We start from the raw sequence: 18910 nt of genomic DNA, 5'->3' as shown, positions 1-18910 counted from the left end.
TCAACAACAAAAAAAAAGTCTATTCTAGATCTATACTATTTTTTCCCACATAGTATAGATCGTATGGGGGAAAAAAATTATATTGGCGGACTTCAGGATTCATCTCCCTCCAGATATCGATCAACCCTATATTATGTATTATTCTACGAAATGTATTATGTATAGTACTTTGGGAGCTTGAGACATCCAATTTCGGCTGAACATGCAAATTCCAGTCCCCGCCACAGAGAAGGGTTCCCTCAGAGTGGTTTACAATTCAATCCACAACTTCAGTATAGAGGTCGCTTCCTGGAGGAGCTTATACACCCATCAAAGTAAACACACTTCCATCAATATTTCCATTCAAAACTCTGTTCAAAGGCTATTCTTTTTTAGATCAATATGGCCACATCCCTATTATGTTGGCCCTTGTATGAGGAGTAGTAAAGTCTGTACTGTGTGGTCAAAAAAGTACTAAACCTTGAAACTGTTATCTCATGCTTTATGTTGTTTCTAAAAAAAAAAATCAACAGATATATGGAGATAAATATGTTGGACATTTTAGTTCATCATCTGATTGTGATTGTAGTTCTGTGAATAAGTGCCTATATCACTGGCCAAGTCTCTGCAAATGATTTGCAAGGACAAATTAAAAAGAGAAAAAAATAAACAAAGTGAAAGCTGAAAACATCTAGCAGTATTGCCTCTATTCATAACTTAAATCCTTTCTAGTTTGACATACAGTATAGGCGGATGAGATTTTAGCTCTTTTTACTACCTTGCCTAACCGGCAGTGATTATCACGGGGCTGTTCATTAATTCAGTCTCCTGAGTGAGGGACAGCGGGACAGACTCCAGAGGACACTTTTTGATTGCTTTGCCGCGTTTGTTAGCGCGCGGCACAAGACACAACAAATTACCTGGCAAATGAGGGGCAACAGGTAGCTTTGGAATTAAATCTGAGGCTTCATTGTCAATGCAGCAAGGAACTAATTAGCAAACATTCAGATCTCATTCTGCTAGCACACAATGATTAGCCAAAGATTTGTGAAAAAGGCTTCAAGGCAGAGTTTATATGCAAGAAAAGTAATGTAACTAGGTAAAATCAGTCATATTCACAGCTAAACAAAATTGTTTTTAGCTTGGATTTGAACACTGTCAGAGTAGAGGCATGTCTCACATCTTCAGGGAGACTTTTCCAGATTTTAGCTGCAAAAAAACTGAAATGCTGATTCACCATGTTTAGTCCTGACTCTGGCACCAGCATAAGTCGACACCAGAATAAAGCTCAAACTATCAAAGTAACATAAAACAGAGGTTCAGATGTTATATATTATTCAATTAAATAAAATAAAAACAAAAAAACTACAGTATTTGTAAGGCTATATTTCTGGCAAACATTTCATTGGCTAATAAGAGTATTGTTCAGTGTACAGGGGGGAAAAAAAGTGTCGAATTCAGATTTTGTGTTGTTTTGGGAGTTACATGTTCAGAAGCGTTTACTCAAGTGTAATGACTGGAGGCGCCACCAGATGGTGGTTCATTTTCTTTGCATTAAATGTGTTTTGATGGGGTAGCTTCATCTGTGATACATTTTTGGCAGAACAAACCTTTATTTATTTTTTTATTATGGACATAGCATTGGACGAACCAGATGCAATGTTTTAAGTGTTATAGCAGAATATGCTATAACCAATTTAGAGTTGCCAATTTTACCTAACACAGCAGACTCCACCCAGAGAGATCATGTGATGTTGGTCTAGTCCGGGAATCGTACCCGCCTTTGCCACCTGCGCCCCTAAAACAAAGACAAGATGGATCCATTTATGCTTTGGCCCTTTCAAGAATTGGGCTAACTCTAATGTCAAAGACTTTCTGATACTTGTCGGAACTCATGGAGAACAGGATGGATGGACATTTGGATTACACACAATACATGATTGCCTCCCTGACTGTGAAGGAGCGTCAGTTGTGACTAGTGAGTGAGACTGCAGTGTAATAATTGTGATGTGCGTTTACTGCGTTATTACGATCTATGTGCATCTATGTACCGTACTTTTTGGGCTGTACAGCGCTCCTGAATAAAAGCAGCACACACGAAAATTATGAAGAAAATAGAAATTGTACATATACGCACCTGTTAATAAACCGCAGGTGCCCATGTTGTAATATGATATATTTACACATGAATATAGTACACAGTAGTGATGCGCCAGTTGTCTTTTGAACTGGGGTTCTCACAGTGCACCTGCGGTCTGCTGCACCGCGGGACTAATTAGACTAATTAATTTCTCAGTGAATTTGAGTTGGATTGTAATAAAACTCACAACATACAGCGGGGCCACTGCTGTTACTCTGATGTTGTTCGAGTGTTCGTAGACAAGCCTAAAGCCTGTGGCACTTGGCCAGTGAAGTCCATCACTTCCCGGTGTCAGAGCAGCACAAACATGATCAGAGCAGATAGTCGTGTATAGTTAGTTAAACATGCGTTAAAAACATTGTGAGTGTGTTACACATGCCTCTGCTCCGTGCTCTGCCTCCAGCGCACCTCTGCAGCTTTGGGTGTGCGAGGGAGGTGATGGTGGTGTGAGGGGGAAGGTCCAGAGAAATTAGTTTTTGGGGGGCCCTCAAAACCAAGCAGAGCCCCTGACTTCTACTACTATTACTACTACTACTACTACTGCTGCTGCTGCTGCTGCTGCCAATGGAAAGGAAGCAAGACCATCAAACATTTATCACTATTACTATTCAGTCTTCCTTAAAGCAATATAAAACAAATATTATATATATATATATATATATATATATATATATATATATATATATATATATATATATATATATATATATATATATATATATATAGTAGTACGTACCCTATATAAAATATTGATGTCAATGTATGTACAACTCCAGTATTGGAAACCTCAACTTCTTGCATCAGCCACTGTAAAATGTTTTATTTAAGAAGCATCTACTTTAATTGGATTTTCCATGTCAAGACGTCTACCTCCAGGCTTGTTATAGTCCTGTCCTTTAACCCCCAATTCTTGTGTGCTCGTAAATAGCCTCCAGCACAGTATGCTACACTGTAAAAGACAAAACATAGCATGACATAGCAAAGCACAGATCACCTCTGCTTGGCCTCGGATAGCACTTTGGTCCATTGCACAGTATTTGGGGCCAGCAGTGGTGGAAGTAACTGCAGAAAAAAAAAACTGGTCCAGGCATACACTGATGTAACAACTAGCAATAGCCTCTAAACATGGCAGATAAGTTGGGTCCAGAAGTTTTAAAATGCCACAATTTGTAGCTTGACAAAGAAAAAAAAAACAGGCTGCAAACTTGTCAAAAGTGATTTCAAACTGACGCAGACATTGGCATTAAAATTCAGAGGATGTAGCAATAAAACATGCCAGATAATAAATGTGCCGTACTTGCATTTTTATCATTTCCTGTCAGCGCAGAACAGAATGAAAAACTAACTCAGGCTAATGTAATGATTTGAAAGGCCCGTATTGTCCCAAATTGACTTTTCAAAACTTTTAAATGGAATAATTTGTTGCATATCTGGAGTGTTGCTTGAATTCATTCACACATGTTGCATACTCTTGAATGTATATATGTATAGCCCTTCTCAAGAGCTCATTATGCACTGTTTCACCTGCTGATGTCATGACGTGGTGATCCTCTGTCTTTCATAAGTTGTTTTAACCTATATTTAAATTGCACATAGCCCTGTAACAAAGCTTGTTACAACAGTGTTTCCTCATCATTAGTGTACTCAAAGTTATAATTTGATTGATCCCTGCATATTTGAGTATTCCTGTATTGTCCTGCAACTGAGGCCTGAGTGTTCAGTCAATTCCTGTTTTCTATCCTTTTACTTAATTGTGAGTGTTTTAAAAATTAAGACTAATGAAACATTTAGAGTTCTCAAATGTCATGTAGCCACTTTTCAAAATCAAAACATTTAAATGACAACCTGCTACTTGAAGGGCATTTCATTTCTTCAGTTTTGCACCTGATTCGAGTAATTTTAAACCAATATTGCAGTTTATGATCAACAAAATGTAAAAAGATGATCTACTTATGTTATAGTTCAATACCAAGTACCCCCCAAAAAAACCTAATATGCCTCCTTTAAAAAACCTGAAGGATGCACAGGACTTCAAAGTTCATTGACTGTGTTTTGTGTCCACAGATGTGTGGGGCCAAGGCTGCAGGACTGTGTGGGGATGATGGACAGGTAAGACTTTTTTGTTCTTCTAACATCATAAATAATGTGGACCTTTACGTACGCAGATATTGCCACTTGTCTATGTTATAAATGTATATATATAATGTGCATAGTTCACATGTATGTGGACATTACATGTCGACTTCTGACTAAAGACCTAAGCATCAACTTAATCACAGTATAATTTGAATGTAACATGCCGCCCTTCTTTTTCACTTTACAGTTATAATTTTCACCACAGATATTGCCCACACAGTGATATTGTTTTGCAGGTAACAAACTCACAGACGGCCTGAACTAATTCTTCCATTTGAGGCAGCGGTCTCCTGACTCCTGGCTTCATACCAATATTACTCCGCCAGTATTGATGGCCTGTCTAACACCAAACAAAACAAGTGCAGTAATTTCCAAAAATGTCAGCGTGCTTACAGTGTATAAAGGACTTGTGACCTTCACCTGTTTGCAATGAACCCACTTGACAAGTCTCAAAATTGCATGAATTCCCTCTTGTTCTTTAGTGAAACCATTACCAACTTAGACAAAAAACCTTGGAGTTTATGATATGTGTTCATGTTTTTGAGGCCCAAAATCAGTGGGATAGGCTCCAGTCACCCACGAGCCCTAACAAGAAAAAGCAGTAGGAAATGAAAAAATTAATCTCCAATTTATGATCCATAATGTTGAACCTTCTCATTATTAGTTTGGCTTCACAAACTTATCATTTGTATGGCTACTCAAGTACAACAATCATGTATTTGGTGAAATTATATAATGATGTTTAGACATGTTTATCAATCCCTAAATATAACATTGTGCTCCATGTTTAAGTATTATTTTGGGCACCCGAGTAGATTTTGTAGATTTTGCAGGCCGAGAAGATATTGTACCTATACCTTAATATTGTTATATAGCTTTAAAATGAACTGCTTTTTTGTTTGTTTTTTGTTTTTATCGTGTCACAATTTATTTAGTCGCAGTAGATGTAGGTCTAGTATTTTCTGCTGGCTGGAGGTCTATAAATAATTCCAAGGCAAGCAGTGTGCAAAGTAGTATACAAAGCAGCAGAAATGCATTGGAACCTTTAAAGTGGGTTCTTGTGTTTTTTTGTGAAATATTACTTATTAATTATTATGCCCATCGAGGAAGCTACAGTTATGATTTTGGGTGTTACAAAAATTCATTTTATTAAAAAACCTAGTTTGGTGGGATTGTCCCTGCGGCAAATGTTTATCATAGTTTTACATCAGTCATGTAGCAATTTGTGAAGAAAAAGTGAAACATTTGTTTAAAATTACAGAAAGTACTGCTGAGTTCTTAAACAGAATATAAAAAAGGAACATTCCATCATATTGGCACATATTTCTGACAGTTTAAAGAATAATTTGGATAAATGAGATTTTTATCACATATTATTTGTCAAATCATTACTATTGTCTAATTTCTTGTCCATTTGTACCTGTTTACAACTTGGTTGCTAGGTAACAGTTATTAATTTACCTCTACCTATGTCACTTCTGCTCATGTCCAATTAGAAGTAACCTTATAAACTTCATTACAATTTTCAAACTAGAGTAAAATAGGATTTCTTTATTTTTTAACTGAAGTAACTTTAGTTAATATAATCATGTTCACTATGTTTAATGAAATGTATAGCCAACTTTGTCATTTGCTCTTAACTTAACTCATATGCACTAAAAAGGACTAAATTAAGATAACCTTGATCAGAAACAAACCACACATCCAGCCATAGTTTGAAAGCTACGGTGCGACAACGTTCAACATTCCAGTCGACCCTGTATCTCCCACAATTCTTTATATACTACTGTAGGCTATTAGTCAGCACGATTCTTCTCAGTCTGGCGTTCAGCACAAATGGTGACTTTTATGCCGACTCCACAATGTGCTCCGCTTCTCAAACAGCCTGCGGACTCGGAACCATTACAACACCCATAAACGCTGCGATCTTTACAATTAAGCCAACTCATTACTGCTTTAACCGAATGCTATGTCTATAAAAGGGCTTTTTAACCACCCAAACATAGCCTTTTCCTTTCTCCTGCGCTTCTGGAGTCTTTCTATCCGCTGTTACAATGCTGTTATCCCCTTTGCCTCCTATTTTGACCCTTTCAGACAAAAACCTGCTTCCTAATTAAATAAATCCTTGCCTCGTCTCTCCTGGCTCCGTTGCTACAATCCCCTTTTGTATTCCAGGTCCCTTGTTCGCTTGTTTACTTCCCCTCACTTGTTGTCCTCCCTCCTTTCACCTTAGTCGACCTTTTCCGGCTAGCAAACTGCGCTATTACTATTCCACGCTAGTCTGTTTATCTTATTATTCCTCTTTTGTAAATTTCAAACTCAAAGCGTTGCTAGGCGCAATCGATCCGGGCAGCAAAGTGAAACGTCGCCCAAGCTACGCAAGCTGCATGACTATTCTTCCATTAGTGGCTAATAGCTGCCACAACTAATAGGGTTTTAACATAAGCTAGAAAGAGATGGTTATTTCAGGCTTGTTGAAAAAAGTCATATAGGGACTCAATGCAATGTACTGTATGTAAATGGCGAATGCATTAGCAGTGTTATTAGAGCTTGCGAATGCACCTAACCTTTTCATAAAGCCCAGTAAGAATGCTTTTAGCTATAATAAGTTTTAGCCAACTACTTTGCCACTATATGCAATAGAAGGGCTACAGTACAAAAGGTTGAATTCCTGTAGAATCATCTGGAAAAGCTGGGAAATTGTCATATTTGGGGCTTGAATGTTCGGGTATGTCGTGATGGAAGATTTGGAAGCTAGTGCAGTGCTCATAATTTAAGAGAGAAGTTCGCTGAAAAATAAAAATAAAATAGTTATGAGCGAGGTGGTGCGTGTTGGCTGGCAGCACCCCGGGGATATATTTGCTTAATGAACATTTTGTCCATATCTAATATATTCTGTAAAAGTAACAGCTATTTCTATTTGCCATGGTGAAGTATTGTCATTCAAAGCTAAAAGTGGAACTGAAATAATTAGCCTTCACAAGTTGTGCCTGATATGAACCATAGCTTATTGCAAATTACAATCAAATACTCAATTCAAAATACTATAAAGAAATGTAAAGTTGCTTCTTTAATATATGCCAATTCAAGACTAAAATCAACAGTAACAATATTTTTCTGCCATGTATGTTTTTTGTTGTTATTTTACATACATTATCATTACTATTCTAATTGTTACATTTTGATTTATTGGCTGAAAGCTTAGCCAAACACTTTTGGAATGGCAAAGTGAGTGTATTGAACCTTACTTGAGAAATAGTTTCCCCTCGCGCACCTGGAAATGGTAGAAGCTCAAATGTATTATCTAACTGTAAAATGATTATGGTGCACCCACTCAATGATTTATCAGAATTTATATTTTACTAATACTATTCATTGTTTTATGTGGAACCTCATCAAAGTAAATTCCTAGAACTCATTCAATGACAATGACTTTTATTTTTTCTTCTGATTCTGATAAAGTCGTTTAGATGGTCATCACTTGAGATAACAATAAAATAAATAAAAAAAAAAACATTGAGAGAGCTGCAGAGGACATTGAATTTATTTATGTAGTAAATTAGAAGTTAAGCCAGTTTAGAGATATTGCTGCTGCACCTCATCTACTCCAAGATTGCAAAGTGTGTGCTCGATGCAGACAAGATAGCCCCACAGAGCTTCTGTCAGCTGGAGGAGATCGATCACCACATCTTCAGGGACTTGGGACAATGTGGTGGACAGTGGAGACATGACCCAACGCACTTGGCCCACTCGGTTTGTTGCTTGTCAACCAAAAGACGAGGATCAAGCCATAACCAAGTCCAGACTGAGAAGATTCACACTGAAAAAAGACGCTCTTGAACAATGGGATAATGGGCCTTTTGTCTTGTCGGTTGAAAAAACTGCCAGCAAAATCAAAACCTGGAATGAAATATACAATTTTCAGGCCAACCAATTATCGTCCACAGAGCACATCTCAAATCTTCCATCTTAAATACATCCAGGTGCATTGGCACGTAGAAGAAAATTATCAACAGCTAAATTAATATAAGAATCCTATGCATTTGAGATCAACATGTTTGTACAATTTAAAATGTGACTTAAATTTGATGAGGAATGAGGTGTTTCAATAGGCAATGCGACATGTCCCAGACCTTATTAGTCACAATACTCTGTTTATTGTTCTGTTTATTGTTTATTTGACCCAGTTCATGCCTCAAGCTGCAGATAAAAAAAATAATCAAAAGTAATATAAAACATTTTGAAAAAGTATTGTTATTATCTTATCTATTGACCTTATTCCACACCGCCCACTTAATCCTCTTTTTACCACGGATCAGCGCTGCCACTGTAATTGCGATTCCGGTCCAGCGGGAGCTCTGTTGGTTTAAATGGAGAACAGAGAAAAACTCTTGCTTCTAAAACATGTTATAAAATAGATTGATTTGTGTAAAATGTCCAATGTTCATGTGACCAACAAGTCAACTATGCACCGATTCCCTGGGCGGCCCGAAAACAGATTTTTAGTCTGTGTAGAACTTATTTTCTCTTGACCCTTGTGTTCACTAATACAACCGGAAGAAGGATTACATCGTATGGTGGCGATCAGGCCGACTTCTGCAATAAGGGGAATAGGCGTATCAATAGCAGATTCATTTCAGCACAAATTAGTTAAATAACTGTCCATCTTAAATCATCCAAAACTATTTTGTCTTATCAGTATCATTTATTCCTCAATCTTAAACATAGAGGGAATTACAAAGGACCAAAAGATTCCCTTCCATCATTCCCAGAATAATTAAAAGCATTCTTTGGAGTCTTGAATTATGTGATGCACAAGTACAATTACACCATACAAAACTATGCTTATCTGCAAGCTACACTAGCCAAATGTTTAGTCTCCATGGCTGTGAAAACAATTCTGGGGCTTCTTTTCTCCTAAAAGTAAAAACATAATTAGTGTTTGTTGACAATCCGTCCAAATACGAAAGTTTGCGTGAACATTTCATTGCATTAGCTGCAGTTTACTCGCCAAACTTTAAGCTCAAATCACCGCGGCTTACGCAGCTAACACCAAACTGTACAGTTTTGGGAGCTTTATGCCCTTATTTTATGACAACACTCTTAATAAACACTCTTGGTTTAAAGCTTGTACTTACATGTTTTTCTCCACTGTCGGGACTAGCTATTTTACTCTGTCTGTTTCAAAACAACTGATTAGCGCGTGCGGTGCAATATAGGATATATAAGTGTGCTCAGATCTGTCCTTCATTCACACCGGGTTTCCATGGAAACATGGGCCACATTTTAAACACAACACCACAAGCAGCACAATGCTAATAAACCACCAGAGTTGAGGTTACCTTCAAACGCTGTGCTTCTCAAACACTTTTTCTGGGGCTTCTGCCCTTATGGGATAAAAAACAATGCTATCAATGCCCCCCTGCCCTTGAGAAATTATGACTGAAAAAATAAAAGAATACAGATTGCATTTTTACAATACAAAAACCTAATGAAGTAATTTGAGCGCCTGTTCCTCCCCCACCTCAAGTCTTTCACCTCCCCCTCCTGGACCCCCTGCAGTTCGCCTAAAGAGCCAACAGGTCTGTGGACGCCACCGTAAACTTGGCACTCCACTTCATCTTGCAACATCTGGACTCCCCGGGAACCAATGCCAGGATCCTGTTTGTGACTTCAGCTCGGCATTCAACACCATCCTCCCTGCTCTGCTCCAGGACAAGCTCTCCCAGCTCAATGTGCCAGACTCCACCTGCAGGTGGATCACTGACTTCCTGGTGGATCGGAGGCAGTGCGTGCGGCTGGGGAAGAATGTCTCAGACACACGGACTATCAGCACAGGATTTCCACAGGGCTGTGTACTTTCTCCTCTGCTCTCCTCCAGTCATGACTCTGTAAAACTGATCTACAGTCCATTGTGAGCTCTGCTGAGAAGGTGATTGGCTGCAGACTTCCATCTCTGCAGGACCTGTACCACTCCAGGGCTCTGGGACGTGCAGGTCGGATCACAGCCGACCCTTCTCACCCTAGACATGGACAAATTGAGCCACTCCCCTCAGGCAGGAGGCTACGGTCCATCCGGACCAGAACCTCCCGCCATAAGAACAGTTTGTTTCCCTCTGCCGTTGTACTAATGAACACTTCCTAAACATAGTCACTTTAACCATAATTTAATCACTCACTGCTCTGTTCACTTTCTGCACTATATATGTAAACGCAACTGTAAATTTGTGTAAATAGTAAGCCTATTTTTTATTTTTATTCTTATTATACCATATTGTTATGTTTATGCCATAGAAGATTTAAATTGTTTGTCTTTTGACTTATTCATTGTTTTATGTTTCACCAAATCGCCAAGACAAGCTCCTATGTTTTTGAATTATGTTAATTGACAATGGCAATAAACCCCTTTTGATTCTGATTCTGGGATAAACCTGAAATAACAGTCACAATGAGTTTTATACTATAATGCCATAGCAACTTGTCAATGCCCGATCTCGTCAGATCTCAGAAGCTAATAAGGAATGGGCCTGACTACTTGGAACAGTGATGCGGTAGTGCATACTTCTGTTTTGTCCTTGGGCAAGACACTTCATTCACCTTGTCTCCAGTGTCCATATATACTGGTTTATGAATGAGAGTGAATGAGAATGGACTGCAGATGGAAATTAGCCCATGGTTACAATCTGGCATGTTCACAGCATGTGTATCATATTCATTAACATCCACTATCCCAAACCGATAAATACACACAACGTTTTTTTAGTTCCAGTATTATTAAAATAGGCTTTCTCAGAATCTGCCTGTTTTTCATTGGTTTCATGGTTTATGTATGAAGCCATGAACTGACACTACACAAACTTATGGCTCTGCAAGTATAGTGCTCTCCTCTCAGCCCCCTCTGCTCCTCTCTGCTGCATAGACAGTGGGAGGGTCAGTGTTGCCTCTCTGCAGTGGGAGAGCGGAGAACTGGTGCTTTAACCCTGCGGTGAATGAAGCATTTCCTGGACAGGACACTTTATTTCTGTGGATCACTTCTACCACTGTTGGTCCGCGTCACAGATTGACTCTATCGTTGGATGCAGTGTTGGGAAAGTTCACTTTCTACATGAACTATTTCAGTTCATAGTTCACACATTTTAAAATGAACTAGTTCAGTTCATAGTTCATAATTCAAAAGTTCACAGCTCCAAAAAATGAACTAGTTCAGTTCTTTTTTTCAATATTATGCTATAATGTTTCTAAATTATTTCCACAGCCCATATACAACCACAGGCAGCAATTATTTTATTTTATTAGCACGGTGGCAAAGGCGGTTAGCGCTCTTGCCTCCCAAGAAGGAGATCATGGGTTCGATTCCCGGACCAGACCAACATCACATGATCTCTCTGGGTGGAGTCTGCATGTCCTCCTCGTGTTACTGTGGGTTCTCTCCGGGTTCTCCGGCTTCCTCCCACCGTCCAAAAACATGCATGTGTTAGGCAAAATTGGTGAATCTATATTGGCCCTAGTGAATGAATGTGAGAGTGAACTGTCTATAATGTCTATGTCTCTGTGTTGGCTCGGCGACAAGGTGTACCCCGCCTAAGGCCCAAAGTCTCTGGGATAGGCTCCAGTCACCCGCGACCCCGAAAGGGAACAAGCGGTAGAAAATGGATGGATGGAATGCTGAAACTATGTGTCAAATTTAATCTTCATATCCAATTTTGAATCCTTACCCAACCAGGATTTACATTCACATTGAAGGGACAGTCTTCCCCAGAGGCAAAGTTTGCATAGAAATGCAGATTGTTCCCATTCTCACCGACCTTATCATAAAACTCACATAACTGGTCATAGGGCGACTCCTGCTGCTCTGTTGCTGTCGCTGCTTTTTGTTTTGATGCACATGCGCAGTGCGGTGCGACACGCAAAATCTCTGTCTGCGCTATTGGCCTCTACAACTTCAGAGCTCTCACACTTGCCAGACATAGGTTCTGGTCGGGCAACATAACGGTGTGTTTTTCCCCTGGAAGTCTCTAGAAATCTGACACCTTATTGAACGAAGTTAAAAAGAACGAACGTGCCGTTCACAGACACCAGAAAGAACACGTTCATATTATCGCTCGTCGGCAGTAATACAGTGCGTTCAGTTCACGTTCACCAAAATTATGAATGCGTTCATGAACTTTCGTTCAATGAACTCGTTCAGGCACAACACTGCATGATTGACATTTCCCCTGCCGAGCGTTTGGGATCAAAGGGATACGAACCCGAGACATATTATTGCACTTTTAAATAGCTCAACGAGCGGCCATTTTGCAGAGTTTAGACTCTGAAAGGGGAGGAGGGAGACGAGAGTGGAGGAGGACAGAAGTGCAGAGATGCGGGGAGGGTGAAAAGGTTGTGGTGCGGGAAAGCGTGCATGGTACAGGCAGAGGCTGGAGCTAAACCCGAAGCAGATGTGAGTGTGCTCAGGGCACATAGAGACAGGATGTCCCGCTCCTGCTTTCTCGTATGTCGAGATAAACCCTGTGTTGGCGCTGAGCATTTGTTCTTGTTTCTGAAAGCACATCCTTTACGTGTAAAGTGCACATATTTAGCCACATTTCTCGTGCCCCCGCCTTGGCACATCTCTGCGCCCCCCTAAACGGTACACCCCCACTTTCAGAAGCTTTCTCGATTGCAGATGTGGGCAAAGACATCAAGGGCTTGGGTACAAGATTTAGAACGGTTCATGGAGGTTTTAACACTCAAATTCACTTCAATGTCAGTGGAATAAGAGACCCCACAGCACAGCCTCACATTAGCCTCTTCGGACTGAATAATCAACAATGCCCCAAAACTGAACATTAAAATTTACAAACAACAGCATTATACAGTGGAAATCAGCCATAATACAAGTCTGAAATTCACTAAAGAAGCTCTGTCTCTCGTCTAATGGCGGTGGCAGCAGGCTCTGCTCCACTTCACATAAAACTAGGAGGTTATGTCCAAGTCTGACTGCTTTAAGACAGGCCTTGTCCGCACAGTTCCACAGTCCACATGTTTTAGCCTGTTGTAGGTTTGCTTACAATAATAATTGCTGCGGGGGCTGCCCAGTGGTTGTGTGGTTAAGTCACAGCACACGTATGCCAGGCTCCAAGTGCAGCCAGCAGTGTTGTGCGTTCGAATCCTGACCCATGACGATTTGCTGCATGTCTTCCCCTCCCTCTCTTTCCCCATTTAGCCCTGTCCTCTCCTGTCTAATAAAGCCTTCGGGCAACAACATCTTTTTAAAAAGAAGTATTGCTATGGCTCTGGCATAGATCAGGAGTGGAGCTGCATTTGCTCACTTTAAGTTTTTGTTCCTATCTTTTTTGGCACCGTTTGGCCAAACATCTAGCAGAAAGAGACAATGAGCAACCCTGCAAACTGAGAGCCTTTCAGGCCTCGGACAGTTCACTGTGAAGAAGTACACCACCCACTAAATGTACAGTAATAAACAGTATTTAAAGGTGGTATGGACGATTTTTTTCAGCAAATTTTTTCTCATATTTCCTCGTGGCGTGGACAAATCATTTGTCTGCCACGTATCAATCATAAAACGCACCTATCGCTCACCTGCAGCTGCGTCAGGCTCGTCCCTACGTTTCCGCGTGCCTAAGCGCATGGATCTATCATAATATAGTTCCCTCAGTGTACGGGGCAAAATGAAGACGGAGAAAGACAGTTCGAGCTGATGCAGAAGTGGACAGAATTCTACGGGAGACGAGAGATGCGATGCGCTCCGTTGCGCTAATAAATAAACGCACGTGTGTGTTGTATCAGTCCGCACGGGGGAGTGCGCATGCGCACTTCCGCCTGCGTTCTCAAATCGCCGAAAAATCGTCCATTACGCTTTTAAAGATTGAAGGCATTTTGCTGTTGTATTGAAGAACATCAGCAACAAAGATGAAAAGGAGCAGATACCAGATGTTTCATGAGTTAAGCAGGATCTGTTACAATAATAAAGTGAAATATAGCCGCAAGCGGCAATGATCGGCCCTCGCTACGCCGCCGCCACGCTGCAAGAGGAGGGGGCGCTAACGCGCCGCAATTGTCCTTTTATTACGCCTACTGCTGAATCTGTGACGCTGTCACATCTTCTCCCCTTTGTTTTACCATCAAAAAGCAATTTTATTTTGAATTCTTGGCAAAATGTGCGGCTTTGCCGCACAGACACCGTGACTCTTTGAATAAAAATGTGGATAACTTTTGATGGTCCACCCCTGAAGATGAGTCTCACCAAATTTCAGGTTAATATGTCTAACGCCCTAAGAGGAGTTTGTGAAAGTCTAAAGTGTAAACATGTTCTGGCGATTTCCCCATTGGAATAACATGGAAGGTTTCGGTCATCGTTACGGCAAAGCCATAACAATTATGACATGGGTCTCATTGACTTTTCTGATGGGGATGCCAAAATTGAGTTGTGTGTCAAATTTCATATAATTTCGCAAAACTAAATATTTAACCTCCATATAAAATCTGTAGGGGGCGCTGTGGCTCCAAATTAATTTATTTCACTTCAAGTAGGTTTAGGGCAAAGAGTTTAACAACTGATTCTAATTTGACGCAATTCGGATTTTATCTGCGCAAACGGCAGAAATGTTAAATTTGGGAGATTTCTGAAATTCTTGCTACAGTTTGCGGCTTTGCCGCACAGAGACCGTGACAGGTATCAATGTAATTTGGATAACTTTTGATGTCCCACTCCTCAGTAGCATTTTCACCAAATTTCAGCTTTTTAGGGCCAACGCCCTGGGAGGAGTTCGTAAAAGTACGACGTTTGGAAAAACTCCGAAGTCATGTTTAGCCATTTTTGAAGCAATATGGCCGACATTTGGTTGGGCGGACGGCGTTGCCGTAATAATATTTTTTACTTCTCTTGTCACCATCTACCTCTGCGCCAAATTTCATGATTCTACGATCAGTTTTTTTTTGGGTCATTTCCCATCTCTCAATGCATTTTTGGTACATTTGGGGGCGCTGACGCGCCAATTTTTTTATTTTAGAAAAGGGAAATAGCCAGAATGTAGAGAGGCACGATTTTTAGAGGTGTGCAAATTTTTGTGACTTTTCGTCAATGTTCACTGGGTGAAAAATAGGGGGGTTGGTCCCGAGAAGAAGAAGAAGAAGAAGAAAGAATAATATTCCGATGCGAAAACAATGCTTCCCATTTTTCAAATATCATAAACTATACATTTTCGGAAAGCGCTCGCGCTTTCCTACCTCATGGTGTGGGTCCCTGGTCACTGACGGGTACTTTCGTTAATTTTGAGTGGGCTCCGCCCACTTTGTGTTTTTGGCCCTCTATACAGTAATAATGTTCATTTTTTGCATTACATGCTTATATGGAACATGCAAGAGATGGGGAACGTATTCGTGAGGTACTTAGCGCAAATGAGTGCTTTATATGGGGATGACGACCGCTTCGCGGTCGTCATCTCAATGTAAAGTGCTCGTTTAGTGCGCACTTTTGCACGGGCTTCGCCCGTTTACAACGGTAATGTTCCATTTTCCTACTACTAATTAGTATGCACGGGGCGTGCATGAGTGAAGGAGTGCGTTAGTGAGTGTTTGGAAGTGGGCGAGCGCTTCGCGCTCGATTTCGTGCGCACTACGTGCGCACTTTCGCAGCCGTGCTTCGCACGGCCTTACGAGATTAATAGGCCTCTCGCCAGCTTGTGGCGCTCGGGCCTAATTAGGCATTAGCGTTCATTATTTCCTACGATTTATCATAAACAATATGATATGCCCAGTTCTAAGTTTATAGATCATGTACAACACGTACCACCAAAAATTGTCATACTGTATTTTCACACTTTCATCAGTTCATAGTGAAATTCTACGCATTCATGTGTGTAAAGCATCTCTTAGTTTGTGACTGGTATTGGGTGTCTGGTCTCTCCCCAGGACGCCCCTCATCGCGGCGGGTATCATCGGAGGCCTATTCCTACTGGTCATCCTAGCCCTCAGCGTGGCCGTGTATGTGCGCCGCAAGAGCATCAAGAAGAAGCGAGCGCTGCGACGCTTCCTGGAGACCGAGGTATGGGACCACACAGGGACAAGCTTTTTATAGTTATATAGTTATGTCTATATAAAAACAAACATACATTTCGGTAAAAGGAAATTAGTGGTTGTGGTCATGAAAAAAAAGTACAAAGTATTGTTGCTTTGTTTTTATAGACTAAAATAAAATTAAGGTTATTATAAAGTCGTTATAAATCTGTAAAGAGTCATTCACATTACCAACAATTATCAACACATCCTACAAACATCGCACACATTTACAATATGGAAACTTTCTTCAGATTGACAGGTTTACGAGACCATTTCACATTTTGTTTGCGATCGCTCCCTTATGGAAGTTTAGAGCCGCCTGCTGCATTTTGCCAGCGTTGCCAAATGATCATTTCATTTTCTGGCGTTTGTAGATTTGATATGGACGAGTGTCTCTCGAGAGATCAAGGCTGTCAGCATACAAAGGCTGCGTGTTTCTTATGTCACCATCTTTTAGCTTGTAGCAACATGACGTGGTTTGAAAGTGGCATTGAAAGATAATTCTTTGAAGTGTGGATGGATCGAGTGCTAAGGACTCAACTTCCAATGCAAAGCTGTCAAGTTTAGAGTGAATGTTTAAAAAAAAAAAAAAGAGAGATGGCATAACAAGGAGGTTTATGCAATGAGAGTCATGACATTTTTAAAAAAACAAAGTACATTTTGGTAAAGCTAAAGTCGTGGTTGTTATTTTTAGGTGTGGGTGATTTTAATGAAATGAAAAATAATATCTGATTATTTTGGACATCATACTTGTGGGGGAAAAAGTACAAAAAAACAATATACTGTCACCTTTCTTTTTTTCTTTTTTAACTTTGTCAATGCCGCACAATGCAACGTTTTAGCTAAATAAATAGTTTCTATAATCATGATCTCAATTATGATCCAAATCGTATTAATAAGGATTGGAAAGATTGGCGTGGGGTCTTCTTAAAACGGACTAATTTATTTTTGTTCATGTAATAAAGTATAATCAGTATTTCCACACTTCAGATATATTGTAAAAGCAGCTCTTTATGTGAAAATGAGACCACTGTTTGTCTGCATCTAAATATAGAGCGTTGTTAGCATTCTAGTTGTTGTTAGCTTTACAGTGACAACTAAACTCGATGTCTCGCCGTTATGAAATCATAAACAATTGTGCGTGTATATACTATATGTAATGCCATTTGAATGCATACAATACACTTGTGCATGGATCCTATATGGCTTGTACTGGTGTGGTCTATAGTGGTGCGTCCCTCTGACCCAGCTCTCCTCACTCCTACCGAGAGAAAAGAGATCAGGTCAAAGCGTGTCACAGAGAACCCGGTAACCACAGCCACAACGAGTGTTAGTCCTGCTTCATTGGCCAGGGTCAAAGTTTAAGGCAAGGGGGGTTAGGATACTGAGTCCGACCCCGCTGTGGTGCCCCTCGCTGCGAAAAAGCAATTTGTTTTCGGGGTCAAAAGGAAGCAATGGGAGACTGTGGGTACACCGTTTTTTCATCAGTTTAGGCTCGAGATAAAAGCAGCGGAAAATTACAGAGGTGGAGAAATAGACTTCATGAGCAAACTATCCAAATAATAAATTATACATTATATATATTTTATTACCAACAACTTATGGTGACGTCAAGACTGTAAGAACAAACAATTACTATTAAAATGATGCAAAATGGCATATGGGTTAAGTCGGAGCATATATTCTTGGCAAACATTTGCTGAAGGTCTCATCCCATTCTTTTCCCATTCTGCACAAACATGACACATTTGGTAAGACTTTATTGATAACATTAAAATCACTGCTTTTACAAGCCTTATTAAAGCATTAACAACAAATTAATATATTCATTGACAATGAACAAATTGTTCATTAAGGAGGCTCAGTTACTATTTAATTAATTCTAATAACATCCAACTCCTTATTGAAGAAGCTACTAAGTCTGAATCATTCTTAATAAATTATTTGGTCCATGCTTTGTTAAGGCAAATGAAGGTGTAGTTATTGTAAAGTGGTACCAAATCTTGACTCTGGTTAACGAATATAACTTATTACTTATCAGTCACCCAAACTAAGTTTGATTTTCATTATTTGCTAATTCCACTAACTCCTCCTAGAAATAATATTGAGCTCTCTCAATGCCAACATTTTTGTCATTTGTTTACAGACGCTAAACGGCCCTTTAGTCAAACGAAGCCAAGAATCAATAAAACTGCTTTTGTGAGTTAGCAGACACATCCCAGCAGTCCTTGATATGGAAATAGAAGCAGGGATACATTTTGACGGCACACAAGTGGCATTTTCTGGCTTTTTTGCACACCAGGTTAGCGATTTGTGAAAGAGGAATTCTAAAGAGGGTATAGAATGGTCCCTTGAATCCTTCTACCTGACAAGCTTGATCTTCCAGTGCTATAATGCTTTTGAATACAAACTCCACACATGCAACCTATAGCAACGTTTTATCCGAAAATTGAGAGAGAAGCCAGATGGCAAACAGTGCACTTTTGGATGTATGAGTGTGCTCAACACAAGAAAGTGTCTATGCGCGGTAGAATGTGAGTAAATTACTTGTATTTTTATTAACTTATGATAGCGGACAAGGAAATAGAATTATGTGAG

At 39.9% G+C, this 18910-nt stretch overlaps 1 protein-coding gene across 1 annotated transcript in view; it reads left to right on the top strand.

The window, feature by feature from the left end:
• Nucleotides 1–18910, top strand: part of LOC140361448 (receptor tyrosine-protein kinase erbB-4-like) — a 553408-nt gene that overhangs the window by 421590 nt on the left and 112908 nt on the right. The window contains exons 16-17 of the mRNA XM_072447161.1: nt 4184–4228; nt 16166–16298. Of these exons, the coding sequence (XP_072303262.1) occupies nt 4184–4228; nt 16166–16298 (178 nt within the window). The remainder of the gene's footprint in view (nt 1–4183; nt 4229–16165; nt 16299–18910) is intronic.

Source organism: Eucyclogobius newberryi, unplaced genomic scaffold (genome assembly GCF_026437365.1).
Source record: "Eucyclogobius newberryi isolate DKJ021-1_F unplaced genomic scaffold, fEucNew1.0.hap1 SCAF_1, whole genome shotgun sequence".
Lineage (NCBI taxonomy): Eukaryota > Metazoa > Chordata > Actinopteri > Gobiiformes > Gobiidae > Eucyclogobius > Eucyclogobius newberryi.
This window is presented reverse-complemented; position numbering and strand designations above follow the sequence as displayed.